This window comes from Cannabis sativa, chromosome 5 (genome assembly GCF_029168945.1).
Source record: "Cannabis sativa cultivar Pink pepper isolate KNU-18-1 chromosome 5, ASM2916894v1, whole genome shotgun sequence".
Taxonomy (NCBI): Eukaryota; Viridiplantae; Streptophyta; class Magnoliopsida; order Rosales; family Cannabaceae; genus Cannabis; species Cannabis sativa.
Window position 1 is genome coordinate 39875560 of NC_083605.1, and position 23077 is coordinate 39898636.

Genomic DNA, 23077 nt, shown 5'->3' on the forward strand with positions numbered 1-23077 from the left:
TATTTATTTATGTTTTGATAAGAGGATTAAGCTGATTAATGCAATATCTTTGATAATTGTAGCTTGAAGAGAGAAACAAACTATATGTGTACTATTTAGTCTGTTTTATTGTTTGTGGTATCTTTGTTGGAATCGCTAAGCATGAGGATGCAACCACTTATGTACCTTTTTTCTTTAACTGTTGTTTGGTTCTTAAATGCAGGCTAGAGCTAGTTTAGATTATGAATATTCTTATGGGAAGGTGCAAGCAAATGACACCATTTTGAAGCTTCAAAGAACATCACCTTATTACAAGAGGAATTGAGCCCATGTCTGCAGTTTCTACATTCGTGGTGAATGCACTAGGGGTGTTGAGTGTCCTCACAGGCACGAGATGCCGATAACTGGGGATGCTTGTGGTTTTCCTTTATAGCCAAAAGAGAGATAGAGTTGGAAAAGAAAATAATTTTTATGAGGATGCACGCAATGACTTAGTAGTCCCAAAATTTTCTATTTACGTGTACTATTTCTTTATTGTGTATTTGTACTTTGATAAATACTTGCCCTTTCAAGTTGAGGGCTAAGCATGTTAACTAATGGTGATTGAGGTAGACTAAAGAAGCTGTTAAAAATGGCATTGAAGTCTCAAATTTGTTTTATTTAGAATTGTGTTAATGAGACTATAATATGATTTGGTATCTTTATGTATTGTTTTTTTGTTTACTATTTTTCTTTTCCAAATTTTCACAACTTTACCCTTGTTTACTTTAGGGAAAAAAACAAAAAAATTCTAAAAAGGGTAAAATATTACAATATTACTATGGGTCGGCCCAATCAACATTTATACAGCCCACATTAAAAATATTACAAAAATACCACCTGGCCTATACCTTCAGCCGCACGTCACGAACGGAGACAATGAAGAAACCTCCATCGATCCAGTCTGCTACGCAACCAGAATGAAACCAGATCGAGCGTAGAACAACCATAAATTCCGGCAAAATTTGATTAGAAAAGAAGAACTCCAAGGATCTAAATAGAAAATTACAAAAATAAACCAGAAAAATCGTGAAGAAACTGAAATTAAACATTTGATTTCGGGTTTTATCGTTCAAAATCACTCAATCGAGCCTCGAAAATCCAGATTGAAGCAATGTTAATCTGAATTAAATAAATCTGGAGCTCCCCCTCGAATCCAAAAAAAAGTATGATATGAAAAAAATTTCAACAATGAATATACGTCATATACAGTTGCATTTGTTGGAATTATATTTTACCAAGAACTTAGATCTACTCACAAGTATGTTGATTTAACAACCTAAAATCGAACTTCTAAAACGATGAACTAAACACATAAAAGTTAAGAATAACTTATAGTGATGGCAGCGGAATTAAGTGTCTCCTTCCACTCAGATCTCTAACCCTTGATTCCTGTTTATAGCAGAGTATAATCAAGATCTGAGCCCGAAACTTCTTCAGTTGGATGTGATCCTTCAGTCTTCCAAACTATGATTGAGATACTGAATGATGTGTGTGGGCACTTCTCTCTCACTAGGATTTTCGAAATTCTCTCTTGTTTTCTCTCTTGATTTTGTGTATAGTGATTGCACACAAAGACATGCATCAAGAGAAGAGAGGGGCGGCTATAAATAGGAGAAGGGAAGAGCACAACTTTCCTAATAAGCAGTTTCCTCTTTTACTGTGTAATTGATTAACTGTCTTATTTAGTGTGATCCACCACTTTCCTATTTTGCTAGGCTTTGATTAGCAATTACATGACAATTTAAATTGAAAATAATAATTGGGAAACATGCAAAGGGTGGCCGGCCATGGTGTGTATGGGCCTCACATGGATTTTGCAGTTTTCTCAATTTTATTTCTATTTCTCCAAAAAATGTCATTTTTCCAATTCTAATCATTTAAATGCCAAAATTAATTATTTAATAACTAAAATAGATTATTAAATAATATTGCCATTTAAAATAATTATTAATTAGACATGCAAAGTCTCTTAATTAATAATTAAACCTAGAAACCCTTTTATTTACAATTTCATCCTTAAACTGTGAGAATTCACAAATTAGACATAGTCTAACTTTTAGAATTATAATTGATTAATCATAAATCAATTATAGAGTCTTACAAACAGTATAGTCTCAACTAGAATGGGGACCATGGCTCTATATGCTGAGCTTCCAATAAGTTGAACCGATTTACCAAGTAAATCCCTAACTTATTAATTCCTTGTTGAATCCACTCTTAGAACTTGGAATTGCACTCTCAGACTTATATAGAGCATATTATATGTTTCACGATATCAATATGCTATCTCATTTAACCATTGTTATAATCTTAATGTGATTTAGAGATCATCTACATAGATGATTTACATCGAGATGGGACCAATTTACCGTTTACACCCCTCAATGTATTTTGCCCCTTTGAACACTTAGTTACCTGTAAATGATGTTTTAGTGATCTAATATATAGTCACTGAAACAAGAGCTCATCAATTTACTTCTATTTAACTAAGCTCGAAGGGAATCATCACTTTACTTCTATACACCAGTAGAAGATATAGATTTCCATATTTATGTTCAGCACTCCCACACAGTTATGCTATCATGTTCCCAAAATATACGTATCACCCTGACCCAAAAGTAGGCTTAACTAATAAATCAAAGAACATGAACATCACTCCTGAGATTGAGCCTAAGCATATCAGGATTTAGATTCTCTTAATCTAATATCAACTTCTGATATTGACTTGGAAAGATACAACGGTAAGTTTACAATATCTTTGACCAAGTTCAATATCGGTCCAGTCCAATGTATACTCCATACATTCGAAACTAGTATACTTTGCCAATGTTCTGGAAAGAACATAACACTTACTCCAAGTGTAAGTATACTTCATCGCTGATTGTCACATCAGTGTAAATCCAAAACACTGATGAACAGGGACCAAATCTTTTGAATCATATAATCACAATCACATTCCACTGTATTGACAATACTGTAATTGTGAATAACTCTATGTTCTGGATTTAACTGATTTTGTGCATATATCAAGTATATATATTAAACCATAAACATGTAACATACATGTAATCATAAATCACTTCAAAATTCTAAATTGATAACTAATCAGATTGTAATGGGTTTTATTTAGGGCACAAAACCCAACAAACTCCCACTTGCACTAACATAAAACAAGTTGTGCATTACAATCAATCTTTTGTCTCGATCCTCTGATCAAGTGTAGTATATTTGAATCCACCCATATATCTGGAACCAGGTTCATAAAACTTATGAAACCTTCTTAACTATATGCTTTACTCATCAAGGGATACTGAAATCCTTACTGCCCATTAAGTACATCTGAACAAACAAAAGACATATCTCTCAAATTTTTAAAATTTGGAATTGAGATAATGCAGTGTAGAATTTTTTTCAGTAAAATAACTTTCTGGTAATTTTGAATTTACAAAGTTATATCTTCTCTGATGAAGCTTGAATTATTATACATGGGTTTTTACAATCTTCTACAATGATTCCTCCACCCCCAGAGTAACCACCATCTCAAAATTCTTTATGAGTCGGTGTGGATATTGGGATCACTAATGCATAGTTCCTTAATATCTAACATATAGGTCGCTTACATAAATCTTTCTTGATTGTCCCCTAATGTTCCCCATTTGATTACTTCTCAGATGGCTCCCACTCAATAGCAGATATCTGGTTAGAAACTTTTAACCTTTTACTATTGTTTCTGGGGATATCTCGTTGGCCATAATTCGATCTATCTTTGAAAAGATTCTATCATCCCCATGTTGCTTGTTTGACCAAGTAAAGAAATTCCCACATGCTTTGACATCTTCCATTTGACAAGTATAAGTATTGACACATTGCAAGAACTCTGTGTCCGGATGAGCTTTAACCCGATGCCCTATTCTCTCCTCTTTAGCAAGAATATCATTAAAATCCCCCATTAACAACCAATGCTCATTTCTTTTCAGCTCACATAAATCCTTCCATAGGTCTCTTCTTTCATATCTATTGTTTGATGCATAAACCACAGTCAAAAGACTATTAAATCTTTTAGTTGTTGTCAACCTTAAATGCCTTAGTTGACTAGTGCATTTAAGGATGTCAACAGTTTATCTATTAGGATTCCAAGCGATAACAATCTTACCACCTGCATGCCAAGCTATATTGGATGAAAAACACCAATTTACAAACACATTCAAGTATAAGGCTCCAAGCTTCGAAGCCTTAACTCTTGTTTCAAGGAGACCAACAAACTCAACTTTCTGAGAATTGATAAATTGCTTTATCATTTGTTGCTTATGTTGACTGTTGGCTCCCCGAACATTCCAGGCTAATAATTTATCCATTAGACAGAGAGGGCTCTCCCCCCCTCCTGACTTGTACAAAGTATCAGCCTGTTCAAAATCATTAGCACCAGCAATCAATTCCTCTTCCTCAAGCACCTAGAACATGTTTTCCACTTCAGTATTAATAGTCAAACCAGCACCAGCAACTTTATTCCCTGTATTATCTCGATTACCACTGTTCTTCTTAGTTTGCACTTCAGTAAAACCTTCCTCATCTACCTGAGGTTGTTGTCTTTTGTCACTCTTAACAATCCACTTCTGCTTCCCATTGATGTTCTTTTTACACTCTGCCGCAGCATGCCCAACCCCTGAACAATGTGTGCAAGAGATAGGCTTTCATTCATATTTAATCCCCACCGAAGTGTTCATACCAAACTCATTCTCAAACTCCAGCAAATCTGACAGTTTTTGATCCATTTGAACCTCAACTAAAATTCTAGGGTAGCTCAATCTCTCTCTGTCTCTAGTTACACTATCCACCATAGTCGGGTTTCCAACTTGAGCTACAATCTTGAAGAGTGATTTCTGACCCCAATACTTCAATTCTAGTCCCTCTAGTTGCACCCAAACTGGTACCTTTTGCACATCTTCTTTCTTATAGTTTTCATTTGGGTCCCAAGGTTTCATCACCACCGGCCTTCTATTAAAAAAGATGTATCCACCATTTAATACCTAATCCCTGTCCTCAAGAGAGTGAAATCGAATAATAAAAATGCCATACGACAGCATTTTCACTCTGTCGACTTTCCCCTGCCAGATCCTGTGCACAAATCCATCCAAAACATGGAGTGGGGGATTCACTCCTAACACATAGCACACTATGGATGATTTCCAAAAATGAATTTCATCTTCAATGTCATCCATTGTAATCCTAACTTTGTTCACATTCTGATTAACATGCTTAAAAGAATTCTCAAGATTTCGAACTACAGTATTAGACCTCAGAATAGGAGGGATCGATTTCTTACCAGCTGCAATATCACTGTTGCATTGGTTGTTTGCCTGAATGAAGTGTGCAAAGTCACTACGAACATCTTCCTGCCTCTTAATCGCGTCCAGAGACGATTTTGGTGAAAGTGGTTGGAATACATCGATTGGAGCAGAATCATCGTCTCTCGCATCCTCATCCGAAAGCTCCAGGGCTTCAATTTCAGCAATTCTTTCCATCAAGCCAACCTGTACCGCCTCAGTTACCTCCTTCCTTCCAGCTTTCTTTGAGAGTTTCGTTGCAGATTTAGGTTTTCCAAGATTCTTGGATCTTGTTTTAGCCATGGCATCAGCTGAAACAGCTGCAAGAGCAGGAACCGGAAAAACCTACTCAAAACAAAATTAAAGACCTAAAAAATTAAACAACATCAAACGAAATTTTAAAAAGGAAACCCTAAAATTTCACAAAGTAGAATGAACAAAAAACACAAAATCTGGAAATACACTAAAATGTTCAAAAAAATGGGAAACGAAAATGAAACTGAAAACCAACCTCTGTTCGAACTTCGGCAGCAACACTAGCTTTTTTACTAGAAATTTCTTCAACCATTTGCTCTTCCACACTGAGCTTCGATTTTTTCTTAGCATGTGGCCTCCCACGCTTGGTTAAAGGAGGAGCAAAATCATAATCCTCCTCTTTAACAACTGGTCGTTTACCCTTTGCTTTGTTAGCTAGAGATTTCAAGCCCATTTTCGAATTTTTTTTCTGAACTGGGGGATAAGATGAGGATGAACGGGTGATAGCCATTTTAAAAAAAAATTGGAAACAAAAATAAACTGAGAGGGAAAAAAACGTGAGGAATCATGGGTTTAGTGGGAGTTGAAATTTTTTAAAAGAACAAAAAATGAGAGGGGAAAAACCGTGATGAATAGTGGGTAGTTATGCTTCAACAATGGAGGTTATTGATCTTCCAAACAAAAAAAAAAAACTGAAAGAAAATCAAAAATCAAATGAAAAGAAAAGGAAAAAAGAGAGGGAAGAGATTGGAAGTTGATTGATGGATGATGGGGATGGCACACGTGTCTGTGCATGGAAATGATGTGTAAGTGGTATAATTGTAATAAAAGAAAGAGGATAGGTAAAAATGATGATGTAGGCGTGTAGGGGTAAATTTGTAATAAATTGTGCAAATCAGATTTTTGGTGTAAAAATTTCTTTACTTTATGATCTAACAAACAATTTGTAATTAAATAATCATCAATTCTACAAGTTATTTTTCAAAACAACATCACTAGCATATTGCATTTAGTCTTTATTTTCATAATTCATTATAATCTTTTATGTGTATTTAAATAAAAATAACCAGATAATAATTATTAATAATCTTTCTTGATTAATTACTTTATATTTAAAAATTCATTATGTGTTATATTATTCAAAATTAAATTACATAATAACTAAAATAAAACAAATTATACATACCTTGTACGTAGCTTTCATCTAGTTCTATATAAAGTGTGTCTATATAACTGAATTCTTGATTTATGAGAAATTCATGGGTGACTTTTTATTTATATATAATAAAATAAAAATAAAACAAATCCCATTAATATCACAAAAATATTAGCTATGAATAACCTTTCCCTTTGTACCAGCCACATGAATAACCGTCGCTTTTCACGAATTAGCTACCGGAACCGCCGCTTACCTATTTATTTATCTTCATACTTCTCCACCTTTCAAACCCAATCTCACTCCTTTTCACTTCTCTCTCTTGCCTCTACTCTACTCATACCCCAATCGCCATGGCAGGGTTCTCCCACAACGCAATCCAGAGTAAGGATTTGTGCAATTGGATGATGTTCGTTGATGTGGATGAATTCATTTACTCACCATCATGGTTCAATTTCTCAAAACCATCTAAATCAATGTTACAATTTCTACTCCCAACATTCTCACCATCTGCTAAACCTAATTATATTGGTCAAATCTCTATTAGATGTAACGAATTCGGTCCATCTAGCCAACGGTCCCACCCACCAGAGGGTGTGACTCAAGGGTACATGTGTCGAAGATTTGTGGAGCAGAGACACAAGTCTATTGTGCTACTGGATGCAGTGAATGCCTCCCTACTCAATGCAATTCACCATTTTAAAATGAAGGATCGGTACAAGACTGTGACAATGAGCCTGAACAGAGCTGTGGTGAACCACTTCAATTACCAAGCTTGGAGTGAGTTTCAGAACAAGTTTAGGAGAAGGGTTTCGACATACGTTGTTGATTGGAAGGAGAAGGCTAATCTAGCCTCCAATGATCGGACACCTGGGTTAGGGTTCGAGGCCGTGGAGCCAAAAGCTTGGGACCAAAAGTTTTGTGAGGTTAAGGATGAGAGGTTGAAATTGGTTACTCGAAAATGGTTTGGATCTCCAACATCAGATGGCTATAAATTGGTTTGGCAGACATGAGATGAAGATCCTAAAGCAACTGCATACCGAGAAGCCATGGATGCCCTATCTTCTTTGATTACGAAACACAAACGTGCAGATAAGAGCAATAACTGCGATAGATTCGAACTGATATTTGATTATATAAAGGTAAGTTTTGTTTTTTTTTCTTTTTTCTTGACTAAGTGTGAATTATTAATGGAAGTTGAAGTAATTCAAATATTTTTCTTTAGTTTTTGGATTTAATAGTTTGAATTATGTATTTGAGCTCAAATTTGCTCATGTCTACATTGTTTGGATTGAAATAATAGATGCTAGACTTGGATGAGTATATATCCAAAATGAAGGTTATTCTTATGTACCAACTAACTTCTAACTAATATTATCAGAACCAACACCAACAGCGTAAAAAGCGGCGGTTCCGGTAGGATTGAAGCTAGCTCCGCCAAGGAGGTCACCGACGAAGGTAAAAACGATAACGAAAATGAAAACGAGAGCGGTAGTGATGAAGAAAGAGGGCCAAACAATGCCATTAACACCAAAAGTGGTGGAAAGAACAGCAGTTACAGCACCCAAAGTGGAAGCACAGAAGATCCACGTAAAGGTTAGGACAGCGTATCCAATGGCTGCCTTTATAGCCCCAACCATGGTGAATTGGCGAAATTGATGATGTATTTTGTTTTTTTTTTCCAATCTAAGATATGGAGCAGAAGAGTAGGTTTGATTGGTCTGTTAGAGAGAGTTTCTCACATTATCTCGGTGGATTTTCTGTGGAGCCAAACATGAGAGGAGAGTAGTTGGGGCTTGAAGGTGGATTTATTATATCAATACGATTGGGTTTTTGAATCCCATTAAATCCAAAAAATAAGATTGGGTTTTTGCTATTGAACAATTACTATATCAATACGATTGGGTTTTTGCTGTTGTAATGTATTCCTTTTTCTATTACAATTTGGACATTCCTGTTCTAATTTATATCAGAGCTAGCTGAGAAGGACTTCCACTCTCATCAACCCAAAACCCATTTATATCTCATCTCTTCTCTCTCTTTTTCCATCCCAATATATATAACAGAATTAGATACCCTCTAATTTTTTTTGTTGGCCGTACAGTTACACCACTTCTCTTCTTCTCCAGATTTTTCTCTCTGCTTATTCTCCCACGTAATGTTAATATTCATCACTTTAATATCACTTTAATATCATATTTTTTTTATCAATTTTTTTTTCTTTTTGAATAAAGATAAATATGAAATTTTAATCGTATAGAGTTTTATTTTAATAAAATATAGTATTTTAAAATAATTTAAATTCAAATAATTTAGATAAATATAATATAATGATATTTTGTTATATTACTATAATTTGTATATCTATCGTGTATGATTTTGATAAACGCAAACCCTAGATTTTGGGGATTTCTAATTTGTGGTCAAGGGTTTTAATATTCGAATTCTAATTTGTTATAGGTTTGATCTAACCGTTTCATGTAAGTATGGATTTTCTGAATTATTATTATTTAAATTTAATGTCTGCAATTACTTTATTACACCATCTTTCTTTACTTGTGTAGATTGGATTCTTACAATTGAAACATATATTTTCTGCATTAGCATAATGACACATGGTAAGATGTCATACACAAAATACCTAAAACTTAAAAATGTGTTTTGTTTAAGGGAAACTAATACATATGAAATTAATGTTCATAATTTAATTTTACAAGATCGTGACAGAGAACCTTCAAAGAGGATTCCATATAAAGATTTTCCAATCGAAAAAAAGAAAGAAATATGTAAAAAACAAAGAGAGAGATATGCTAAACAAAAAGCATTGAAGATCAATCCGATTAGTGTAAGTAGTAATCCCAGTCATATTGATCTTCACACATATATTGTTGAGAATACGGCAACGTCAAGTCAACAACATCAAAATTTTCTTTCTGACTATGCAAGTATTGTTGAAGAAGATATTCTTCAACAATCATCAAAAAGACAGCGAAATGATACTACTCACATCACCATAAATGAAGATGAATCTTCTTGTGGAGATAATGTTTCTACCAATGTCGATTGTGAAACTAATTCATTTGTAAATTCATCATCTTCGGGCAATGTCAATTTCAATCAGGTTTGCATTTGACCCATATTTTTTTTTCAAAACTCTGCTACTTCCTTCACGCAATGAAACTCCATATGATTATTTTGGATGTTATTTTTGATTAATATTAATATATATAATCAGAACCCAAATGAATTTGCTGAGGGACCAACCTACAATAAAAGAATAACAAGACCTCGTAGGGGTAAGGGACACTTTCAATTTATAATTAAAATCAATATGTTATGTGAGTTGGAATTTGATACCTAATTATTTTTTTACAATAAAAAAGGTCTCCATCTTCATTCCTCAACTCGATTTCGTCAATTGTTAAAAGAGGTGCCATCTGAAGCATTTTCTCTACCATCCGTCCCTCGATGCAAACATTGCAAAGCAAAGCGTTTCATTTATGAAACAACAGGCTTTTGTTGTGCCGATGGAAAAATTTATCTCGCAACAAACGATGCGCCGAATGAACTTTATGAATTGTTTACTTCCAGTAGCGAAGAATCTACACATTTTCGAACATACATTCGAACTTACAACAATAAATTTGCTTTTACATCAATGGGAAATACTGTTGGAAATATTTTACCAGGATCTAGATTTACTACCATGTATGTTTCATTAACATCCTAATATGAATTCTAAAACAATGAAATAAACACATATAAAGTTTAGGAAACCTTACATTGGGTGCAGCAAAATATAATGACTCCTTCCATTCAGATCTCTAGCCCTTGATTCCTTTCTGTAGCAGAACATAATCAAGATCTGAACCTGGATCTCTTTCTCTCCTTCCTTGATGCTGATTCTCCTTCTTGTTGATTGGATTCTTCACAATCTTCCACACTATGATTGAGATACAACTTGATGTGTGTGGGCACTCATTCTATCACTAATGGCTAAAATTATTTAGTGTGAAGAAAGGCTTAGTGTTTCGAATTGAAGAAGAAAGAAGAAGGAAGAGGTCTCATCTAGGTTTTTAGCTTAGGAGGCATTAGTTGGATAATGAGACCATAACCTTCCTTTTATACTATTCTTCAATAGGGTTAGGGTTGAATTAAATGGATTAAAAAAGAATAAAATATTGGGCAATAAATCACACTTGGCCGTACACTTAAGTGAGCCAATCTCTAGTTACAATTTTGCCACTTTATTTCAACCACTTATTCTTCTTTTCAATAATACCATATTTTCCAATTCAACCTTATAAATGCCAAACTATTTATTTAATAATTAAAATAACTATCAAATAAAATTGTCATTTATAATATTTATTAATTAGACTCCATAAAGTCTCTTAATTAATAAATAAACCCGAAAACACTATTTCTTCACAATCAAGCTATAACATAGTGAAAATTCATAAACTAGACATAGTCTAACTTTAGAATTATAATTGATTAATCAAAATCAATTAACTGAGTCTTACAAGTAGTATGGTCTCAACTAGTATGGGGACCATGGGCCTATATAACCGAGCTTCCAATAAGTCGAACCGAATTTACCAAGTAAATTTCCTAACTTATTAATTCCTTATTGAATCCACACTTAGAACTTGGAATTGCACTCTCAGTTATATAGAACGCTGTATATGTTCCACGATATAGATACGATATTAATTATCCATTGTTATAATCCTAATTTGATCAATGACCCTCTAATAGATGATCTACATTGAATAGGAACTAAATTACTGTTACACCTTTAATGTATTGAAGAGAGAAGGTTCTTCTAATTTTTTATATTATGAGAAGGTAAAAGTTTTTTATTTATATTAAAATAATTAAGAAAATATCTATATGTATATGTAGTCTTTTATAAATTTTTTTATCAATTAATTTATTTTTCAGTTTATATTTAAATTGTGATTAGTTTTATTCATCTTTATCAATTATGTTCATAAATCTTTATTATGGTTTAATATTTTATCATTATATACTGTTTGACAATATCTCTTCCATCTCTTTCACAAATTAAATGATAAGTTTTTTTAAAAGAATTTGTCAATTTTTGTTTCGAGATCTCTATTTTCGGTTAGAATTTTTAAATTTTTAATCTTTTTTATCTCTATTTTAGTTTTAATTTAGTCTTTTATTACTCTATATCGTTTGATTATAGATTTGTCTATTTTTTTTTTATCCTTTTTTATCTTTATTTGTGAAATTATATCATTGGCCAATTATTATATTATTCTTTATTCATTTTATATATACTAAAATAGACTTTTAATAGTATATTAAAAAAATGAAGAGTATAAAAGTTAAACATGAGTCTAAAATTAATTCTTTTTAGAACGATTATTAATTGGTATATATGGTTTTATTTTTAATTAGTTATCATTACCAACTCTATACCTTTTTATTTAAAATATTTATTTAAATAAATTTTAATATTTTAATACTTTTGTATGTTAGTTAATTATTTTTGTGGATTTTTCAGTCTTCTCTAAATAAAAAATATAATCTTTAAATGCTAATAAAATATTAAATTTTATTAGTTACTTTTTAAATTTCTTACTAATTATTTTATAATGATATTAATAAAGTCTCTCCAAACTTATTTATTTATATTCTCATTTTTTTTAAAATATTTTCACAAAAAAAATCCCTCCACAAATATATATAACGATGATATGGGTAATTTAAAATCTCTCAAAATTATTTATCTATTTTTTAAAAAATTTCACAAAAAAAAAAAAATCAAAAAATGATATAGTTTATATAAAGCTAAATTTATTAATAATAATATAAATTTAATATCTCATTTAAAAAAAATATAAAAAAAAAACAAAACAAAACAAAGTTACATGATTTTCATTTCAAAAAATACTTGATTTTTTTTCTTCTTAAAATTCGATTCCAATAATTAGATATATTTATTATAATTTGGTATTTTATTTTAATAATAAAATAATTTATTTATTTTTTTGAATGAAAATAAATTTTATTAGACAGAAATATCCGCTAAAACAATGGACTGAAGAGCAAGGGGAACATCGCTCTCAGTAAAACGACGACTTGACCAATAACAAGCACCGAGTGCCATACAGTGTGCGCCTTTGTTAGCAGACCGTTTAACATGACCAATAGAAACACTACTTAAAGAAGATAAAATAGATTGACAATCTTGAACAAATAGACCAAATATAGAAGACATCGATACCGAACTAAGAATAGCTTGAACAACTAAAATGCAGTCCGTCTCTAAAATAACATTTGACTTGTTATTCCTCTTTATCCAACTAAGTGCCTCTTTGACACTTAGAATTTTTACAATCTCGGGTCGGCAACTGACAGAAGAAATAGTTAAAAACGCCTCAACTATTTGACCATCACAGTCGTGTGCTACAAATCCAGTACCAATCACATTTTTGTCTTCAAAAACCGCCCCATCCACATTAATTTTTAACTGTCCAGCAGCCGGTTTGGACCAGTGGTCTCTTGTGTCAGCGCGATTGGAAGCCAGGGAGACCGAGTCCAGCCGCTTAGACTGAGCACACTTCCATTGTCGAAGAGTGGTTCGAGCCAGCCAAACAACCTCAGCAGCACTACAACTTTTACCATTCCAAAGCATATCATTCCGAGCCTTCCAAATTGCCCAACCAACCATGACAGCTTCTTCAACCAACCCCATATTGCCTACAACCAATACTTCCATAAACCAATCAAAAAAAATTGGTTGTTGCAGAATGACCAACACCTAACGCAGATCTGAGCCAACACGAATGAGCAAAGGAGCATTGAACCAAAACATGGAATATTGACTCTTCCCCACAGTTGCACAACAAACAATGTAAATCCACATGAACATGATTACTATGAAGTTGAGTATGTAAAGACCGCTTAGTTTAATTTGGAAATTAGTAGTTAATTAAGATTTAATTACGAAAATTGTTTATAGATATTTAAATAATTATTTATGTTGTTATATTTGAATTCTGAATGCATTTTATGTCATTTAGTGAAATTTCATAATTTTACATTTTCGGTGCCCGGTAACATGGAACGCGGTGTATGGCTCAGTAGAATCACAAATTAGTATGTTAGTTTAGAGGGGCAGTTTATTTAGACATTGGGAATGTCGGGATTGGTCGGGAATTTAGAATTTCCCAAAATACCATTAGTACCCCCTTTTGTGCTATTTTAGTGTGGAGGGGCAAAATGGTTATTTTTCCCCAATTATGTTTTGTCCTTTAGTGAGCTTATTAATTGGTGATTATATGATTTATGTAATATTGTCTTGGCTGAAATAAAGGTGTAATATGTTATTTTTCATTATATTGAAAAATCAAAGAAAATCAAAAATCCCATTTCCTCTCAAAGCTCTCTCTCTCTCTCCCCCTTTCGGCCCTCCTTGAGCAGCAAGGAATTGGGGATTTTTCTTTGTGTTTCAAGCTGATTCTCAAGGTTTAGTAAGCTCAAATCCTTGGTAAGATTTTTGGTAGCTTGTTCTTGATGTTTCATTGAGTTTTAAGACAAAAATGATAGTTTGCATGCTTAGTTTTTGGTTCTTGTTGCTGCTGTAATTATGTGTTGTTTTCAGAAGTTTAAACATGTTTGATTGAGTGAAATAGAATAGGTTTTGAGGCATGATTAGTTTCTTTTGTTCAAGTTTGGAGTTTTGACTCAAAAACTATGGTTTTTATGGTAAAAGGAGGAATTTTGTTGCTGTGTTTGTTGTGGTTGTTTTCTGTTGTTTGCAGAAGCTTAGTTATGCATATTTAAGTAGATTTGAGCAGGTTGTGATGCATGTTTATAAGATTTGACCAAGCTTGAGCTTTGGAATTGTTATTTGGGGTATTTAGAACAGGTCTGGAAGGTTTGAAAGAGTTTGGGTTTGAATTGAATGAAATATGAATTTTTGAAAATTCCTGCACTGAACCGGAATTCCGGTTCAGGGAAGCCATTAGCAACTGGTCGACCGATGGGGCTTCCAAGAACTTTCCAGAACTGGAATTCCGGTTGTAGAACCAGTCTACCGGTTGGGACAATTTTGGGAACCCTAGTTCTTCCCATTTTTGTGTTGTTTAGGGTATTGCCATGCTTTTTATCGATAGGGAAACTTTTAGTTTCTAGTTTAAGTCCCCGGGAAGTGATTTAGCGTGTCACTTATCAAGTGTTGTGATTATTATGGTTTAGGAGCCTGTAAATCGCCGAGCAGTTCGTTCCACTCAGGTTGAGTGGCACACCTGAATTCAGAATTGAGGTAAGATTAGTATAAAAGTACGCATATGTATTTACATATTTAGCGTGCATGTTAGGAAGCCTGTTAGATTACATTAGATATGTATGTTGGCTTCGTACCATCCGACAGTATCACATCGGTACGGCTAGAGTATGACTAGCAGCTGGAGTATGACCAGTGTACCGAGTATAGGTTGATATTATGGTCGATGGTACTGTACTGTTTGGCTGTATAACATCGGTAAGGCTAGAGTATGACTAGCAGCTGGAGTATGACTAGCAGCTGGAGTATGACCAGTGTACCGAGTATAGGCTGATACTGTATCACATCGGTAAGGCTAGAGTATGACTAGCAGCTGGAGCATGACCAGTGTACCGAGTATAGGCTGTTACTCTGTCAAAAGTACTGTCGTACGAACGTTCGAGACTCAGTACCGTGTGGGACACGGGGATTAGGGTTGTGGTCAAGGGTATGGGCGTCTGATCATAACCCGCGATTTATGTATGTTTTATGAATTATGCTTTTCTTACTGAGTCTGTCGACTCACAGTGCTATGTTTATGTGTAGGTAAGGGCAAGGCCAAAACTAAGGAACCGTGAGGACGAGCCGATGAAGATTGTACATGTCAAGGCAGTTAGGCTTGAAGCGTACGATCCTCGGGACTAAACAATGCTCCTACAACATTTATGGATTTGATAAATAGAGTATTCAAGGATTTCCTCGATATCTGTGTGATTGTGTTTATCGACGACATCCTTGTGTACTCTCATTCAGAAGAGGAGCACGAGTTACAACTTCAGATGGTTGTGCAACGGCTTCGGGAACACAAGCTTTACGCCAAATTCAAGAAATGTAAATTTTGGCTATCTCAGGTGTCTTTCTTAGGGCAAATTGTTAGCAAAGATGGGATCAAGGTGGATCCAGGGAAAATAGAATCTGTCAGGGATTGGCCAAGACCGAAGATAGTGACAGAAATTAGAAGCTTCTTCGGTTTAGCCAGTTATTATCGTCGGTTTGTGGAAGGGTTTTCTAAGATCTCAACACCCTTAACCGAACTTACGAAGAAGAATCTGCGGTTTGTATGGTCAGATAAATGCGAAGCTAGTTTTTAGGAGCTGAAACAAAGATTGATTACAGCTCTAGTGTTAGCTTTGCCTTCTGACAAAGAAAAGTTCGTGGTTTATTGCGATGCATCCAGATAGGGTCTGGGGTGTGTATTGATGCAAGCCGACAGGGTTATCGCTTATGCTTTCTGTTAGTTAAAGGATTATGAAAAGCGATACCCGACTCATGACCTAGAATTGGCAGCAGTAGTTTTTGCGTTGAAGATCTGGCGACATTACCTCTATGGAGAAAGGTGTGAAATTTATACCGACCACAAAAGTCTCAAATACTTCTTTATTCAAAAAGATTTGAATATGAGACAGAGACGTTGGTTGGAGTTAGTGAAGGATTACGATTGTGAGATTCTTTATCACCCCGGAAAGGCCAATGTAGTGGCCGATGCCTTGAGCAGGAAAGGTCCCGGGCAGGTAGCTAGCATGATTCAGATCTCACCTCAGTTAGCAGAGGACATGGTCAGATCTAGCATTGAGTTTGTGGTAGGCAAGCTTCACAACTTGACGCTGCAATCTGATTTGTTAGAAAGAATTAAAGTCGCTTAGATGACTGATCCAGAGTTAATGAAAATCAAAGAAGAGGTTTCAGCTGGTCAAGCCAGGGATTTTTCAATGTCAGACAACGGGATACTATTGTATAAAGCTAGGGTTTGTGTTCCAGATAGTGTGGAACTCAGGAATGAAATCTTCGAAGAGGCTCATTCTACCCCATATTCCTTGCATCCCGGCACCACCAAGATGTATCAGGATCTTAAACCCTACTTCTGGTGGAGCGGTATGAAGAAGAATTTGGTAGAATTCATATCGAGATGCCTAACCTATCAGCAGATTAAGGCTGAACATCAGAGACCAGCAGGGTTATTACAACCTTTAACCCTACCTGAATGGAAGTGGGAGGATATCACGATGGACTTCGTGGTTGGATTACCTAGAACTACGGGTTTATTCGACTCCATTTGGGTTGTGGTGGATCGATTCACGAAGTCTGCTCATTTCCTGCCCGTTAGAACAACCTACTCAGTGGACCAATTGGCAGAATTGTATGTTAAAGATATAATAAGGCTTCACGGGGTACCGAAGTCTATAGTTTTGGATAGAGATCCGAAGTTCACCTCCAAGTTTTGGCAGAGTTTGCAACGGGCAATGGGTACAAAACTAAAATTCAGTACAGCATTCCATCCTCAGACAGATGGGCAGTCCGAAAGGACGATTCAGATATTGGAGGATATGTTACGAGCCTATGTTATGGACTTTGAAGGCTCTTGGAGTAAATATCTACCGTTGATAGAATTTTCATACAACAACAGTTATCAGAGTACGATAGGGATGGCTCCCTATGAACTGTTATATGGTAGAAAGTGTAGATCTCCCATCCACTGGGATGAGACAGGGGAGAGAAAATACCTAGGTCCAGAGTCAGTGCAGCAGACCAATGAGGCAATTGAGAAAATTAAAGCTAGAATGCTTGCCTCTCAGAGTAGACAGAAAAGTTATGCAGATCCGAAACGCAGAGATGTTGAGTTCCAGGTAGGGGACCATGTGTTTTTACGGGTGTCTTCAATGAAGGGGATCAAACGTTTCGGGAAAAGAGGCAAGTTATGCCCTAGGTTTACAGGACCTTTCGAGATTCTCAAGAAGGTTGGTCAAGTGGCATATCGGTTAGCGTTGCCTCTAGCTCTTTCAGCTGTTCACAACGTATTTCATGTCTCTATGTTGAGAAAATACGTTTCAGATCCTACTCATATACTTAGTTATGAGAGTCTTGAGCTGCAGCCAGACATGACATATAAAGAACAGCCAGTGCAGATCCTGGATAAAAAGGATAAAGTCCTTCGGAATAAGACCATAACATTGGTCAAGGTACTCTGGAGAAATAGCAAGGTGGAGGAAGCCACCTGGGAGCTAGAGTCAGACATGAGAGCTCAGTATCTAGAGTTGTTCAGGTTAGATTTTGGGGACGAAATTCTTTTAAGGAGGGAATAGTTGTAAAGACCGCTTAGTTTAATTTGGAAATTAGCAGTTAATTAAGATTTAATTATGAAAATTATTTATAGATATTTAAATAATTATTTATGTTGTTATATTTGAATTCTGAATGCATTTTATGTCATTTAGTGAAATTTCATAATTTTACATTTTCGGTGCCCAGTAACATGGAATGCGGTGTATGGCTCAGTAGAATCACAAATTAGTATGTTAGTTTAGCGGGGCAGTTTATTTAGACATTGGGAATGTCGAGATTGGTTGGGAATTTAGAATTTCTCAAAATACCCTTAGTACCCCCTTTTGTGCTATTTTAGTGTAGAGGGACAAAATGGTCATTTTTCCCCAATTATGTTTTGTCCTTTAGTGAGCTTATTAATTGGTGATTATATGATTTATGTAATATTGTCTTGGCTGAAATAAAGGTGTAATATGTTAGTTTTCATTATATTGAAAAATCAAAGAAAATCAAAAATCCCATTTCCACTCAAAGCTCTCTCTTTCTCTCCCTCTTTCGGCCCTCCTTGAGCAACAAGGAATTGAGGATTTTTCTTTGTGTTTCAAGCTGATTCTCAAGGTTTAGTAAGCTCAAATCCTTGGTAAGATTTTTGGTAGCTTGTTCTTGATGTTTTCTCGAGTTTTAAGACAAAAATGATAGTTTGCATGCTTAGTTTTTGGTTCTTGTTGCTGCTGTAATTATGTGTTGTTTTCAGAAGTTTAAACATGTTTGATTGAGTGAAATAGAATAGGTTTTGAGGCATGATTAGTTGCTTTTGTTCAAGTTTGGAGTTTTGACTCAAAAACTATGGTTTTTATGGTAAAAGGAGGAATTTTGTTGTTGTGTTTATTGTGGTTGTTTTCTGTTGTTTGCAGAAGCTTAGTTATGCATATTTAAGAAGATTTGAGCAGGTTGTGATGCATGTTTATTAGATTTAACCAAGCTTGAGTTTTGAACTCAAAGCTTGGAGCTCACATGGTGGTTTTTGTTTTAGTGCATGAAGCTTTATTTTAATGCTTTGGAATTGTTCTTTGGGGTATTTAGAACAGGTCTGGAAGGTTTGAAAGAGTTTGGGTTTGAATTGAATGAAATATGAATTTTTGAAAATTCCTACACTAGACCGGAATTCCGGTTCAGGGAAGCCATTAGCAACCGGTCGACCGGTTGGGACAATTTTGGGAACCCTAGTTCTTCCCATTTTTGTGTTGTTTAGGGTGTTGCCATGCTTTTTATCGATAGGGAAACTTTTAGTTTCTAGTTTAAGTCCCCGGGAAGTGATTTAGCGTGTCACTTATCAAGTGTTGTGATTATTATGGTTTAAGAGCCTGTAAATAGCCGAGCAGTTTGTTCCACTCAGGTTGACCGACACACCTAAATTCGGAATTGAGGTAAGATTAGTATAACAGTATGCATATGTATTTACATGTTTAGTGTGCATAATAGGAAGCCTGTTAGACTACATTAGATATGTATGTTGGCTTCGTACCATCCGACAGTATCACATCGGTACGGCTAGAGTATGACTAGCAGCTGGAGTATGACCAGTGTACCGAGTATAGGTTGATATTATAGTCGATGGTACTGTACTGTTTGGCTGTATCACATCGGTAAAGCTAGAGTATGACTAGCAGCTGGAGGATGACCAGTGTATCAAGTATAGGCTGTTACTCTGTCAAAAGTACCGTCATACGAACGTTCGAGACTCAGTACCATGTGGGACACGGGAATTAGGGTTGTGGTCAAGGGTATGGGTGTCTGATCATAACCCGGGATTTATGTGTTGGGTTTTATGCCCTAAATAAAACTCATTTCAATATAATCAGATTTACTTATTAATATAGATCAGAAATAACATTTAATATTGCATGGTTCACATGATTTATTTCATGATTATATGTACATAATGTATGAATTCATCTGAAACCCTTTTCACATACTTGATCCTGTTTATTGTCTTTATCAACACATTGGAAAGTAAACATGACTATGTGAATAAAGTTTCCTAGATTTATCAGACATAGGGTTTTACTGATATGATAATCTACAACAGAGTTTACTTGCATTTGGAGAAATGCTATGTTCTTTCCAGAGCATTGGTTAAAGTAAAGCTCAGGTTGGATGCATGGAGTATGCATCGGAAGGGACCGATATTGAACTTTGACTTAGATATATTAAACTTACCGTAATATCTATTCAAGTCAATATCGCCTAGTTGATCCTAGATCAAATGATCTTAATCCTGTTATGATTAGGTTCAATCTCAAGAGGCTATTCGTGTTCTTTGATTTGTTAGTTAAGCCTACTTTTAGGTCAGGGTGATACGTACATTTGGGAACACGGTAGTGCAATTGAGTGGGAGCGCTAACATAAACATGGAATCTATAGCTTCTATCTGGCGAATAGTAAGTAAAGGATGATCTCCTTCGAGCTTGACCAAACGAAAATAAATGGTGGAGATCTCATTTCACATAAGCTGAAATATCATTTATACGGGGTTAAGTGTTTTAAGGATTAAATACATTGTAGGGTGTAACGGTAATCTAATCCCTTTACAGTGTAGATCATTCATATAGAGGATCATTGATCAAATTAGGATTATAACAATGGATAACTAATGATGTGTCTATATGGTGGAACATATAGAGCATTCTATATACTGAGAGTGCAATTCTAAGTTCTATGCGTGGATTCAACGAAGAATTAATAAGTCAGTGAATTTAGGTTAATAAATTCTTGATTTACTTATTGGAAGCTCGGTTATATAGACTCATGGTCCCTGCACTAGTTGAGATAATATTGCTTGTAAGACTCATATAATTGGTTTTGATTAATCAATTATAATTCTCAAATTAAACTATGTCTATTTGTGAATTTTTCACTAAGTAAGGGCGAAATTGTAAAGAAAGAGTTTTAGGGGCATATTTGTTAATTATGATACTTTGTATGGTTCAATTAATAAATATGATAAATGACAATATTATTTAATAATTATTTATAGTTATTAAATAGTTAGAATTGGCATTTAAATGGTTGAATTAGAAAATTGGCGTTTTTGAGAAAATCAGATGTAGAAAAGATAAAACTGCAAAATTGCAAAAAGTGAGGCCCAAATCAACTTTGTATGGCCGGCCACTTTTGTAGGGAATTTAAACTGATATTTTCATTATTTTAATGCCAAATAATTCAAACCTAACCCTAGTGGAATGCTATAAATAGATAGTAAAGGCTTCAGGAAAATTACACTTCTGATTCAGAAAAAACTGAGCCTCTCTCTCTCCCTATCTTTAGCCGCCACTTCCCTTTTCTTTTCTTCTTCAATATTTCGAATTCCTTGAGTGAATGAGTGAGTGCCCACTCATAGCAAGTGATACCTCAATCATAGTGAGGAAGATCGTGAAGAAAGACTTTCAGCAAGAAGGAGTTTCAGCATTAAAGAATATGAGAAAGAGATCCAGGTTCAGATATTGATAATGCTCTGCTACAGAAAGGAATCAAGGGCTAGATATCTGAACGTAAGGAGTCATTTAATTTTGCTGCACCCAATGTAAGGTTTCCTAAACTTTATATGTGTTTATTTCATCGTTTTAGAAAGTTCATATTTAGGGTGTTAATCAACATACTTGTGAGTAGATCTAAGATCTTGGTAAAATAATTTCCAAAAACTGGCCTTAGAGCCATGGTAATTGATTTGCTTGCAAGAAATTTGCACTTTAAAACGATTGTTTGATGTTTTGGATAGTATCATGTTGTATTGAGTGTTATTTGATGATTGATTGATGTTTGTGAATTTTTGTGAATAATAATTGAATATCTGTTTCTGGAATTATTTTTATTGGATAGTATGGAAAAAATTAAGCAAGTTACTTTTTTACAGAACTCAATTTCGATTTAATTTGAATTAGTTATGATTTTTTGAAGTTTTCGAAAAATTTCGGGATTGAGCAACGAATTCCGCGCGTGGAAATCATGCGATTTCCCCCTGCGCCAAGATTTCACGCCCAAACACCTCATGCACGCGCGCGGACGAGTATGCACAGCATACCGTCCGTACAACTCTCATTTTTATCGTTTTTCTTCGATTTTTCATGCTTTTTCATGGATTTAACTTCCGATTTTTTGTGTAGTTCTGTATTTATACATTTACTATTCCTAATTCAATTCTAATTATCATAATTAAATTAATTAATATTTTTTAAATTTAATTCATAATATTAGTGTAATTTGAATTTGAAAAATAGTAAATATTTATCTTTTTGCTTAATTATCTATCCCATTTTTAAATTTGATTATATCTTATCTTATTTTTAAATTTAAGGTCAGATTTTAAATTTTTTAAATTAAATCTTTTTTTTTTTAATAATTTGACTTTATTTAAATTTAAAATAAGATAACTATAATCATGTAATTTTAAATAGATGTAAGATATTTTTTAATTTTTTATTTATAAAATAACATTAAATTTTTTAAAAAGTAGTTAGCAAATTTTGAAATGATATTTAGGTTGGTTGAAACATAATTTTTCAAAATTGTAGGTTTAATTTTAAATATTTATTTTCAAATTTCGAAACTTTTTTTTAAAATTTTCGAAAATAATTTTTTTTATTTAATTAATTATTTTTATTTGAAATTATTTATTTAAAATTAAATAAATCCTACATCCAACTATCCAGCTAACTTTTTGCCAGATCTAACGATCTAATGGCTGCCTTGGTCAAGTCAATAATTTGTAACAGGTATATTTACAATCTTCTTTCATCTGTGTATGACCTAGCAACATGATAGGACCCATCCAAAGTGTGCATGTGTGAGCCTATGTGTTTAATTTCATTATAGATGCATATAGGTTGTTGTTGCTAAATAAAATATCATAGTTCTTCTTGATAGATTTTATTTAGGCCCATTTAATTTTTGGGCCTATTCAATTAATAACAGTTGTTCATT

The 23077-nt window shown here is 34.2% G+C and overlaps 1 protein-coding gene across 1 annotated transcript; it reads left to right on the forward strand.

The window, feature by feature from the left end:
- The first annotated feature begins 7008 nt into the window (after window positions 1–7008).
- LOC133037906 (glycosyltransferase family 92 protein At1g27200-like) lies at window positions 7009–8476 on the forward strand. Its single transcript, XM_061115666.1, has one exon. It carries the CDS (start codon window positions 7110–7112, stop codon window positions 7767–7769), a length of 660 nt encoding a protein of 219 aa, XP_060971649.1. The 5' UTR covers window positions 7009–7109; the 3' UTR covers window positions 7770–8476.
- The last annotated feature ends 14601 nt before the right edge of the window (window positions 8477–23077 follow it).

Bases quoted from the DNA above. Each gene is read 5' to 3' on its own strand.
- LOC133037906 (XM_061115666.1), top strand. From the start codon at position 7,110: ATGGCAGGGTTCTCCCACAACGCAATCCAGAGTAAGGATTTGTGCAAT.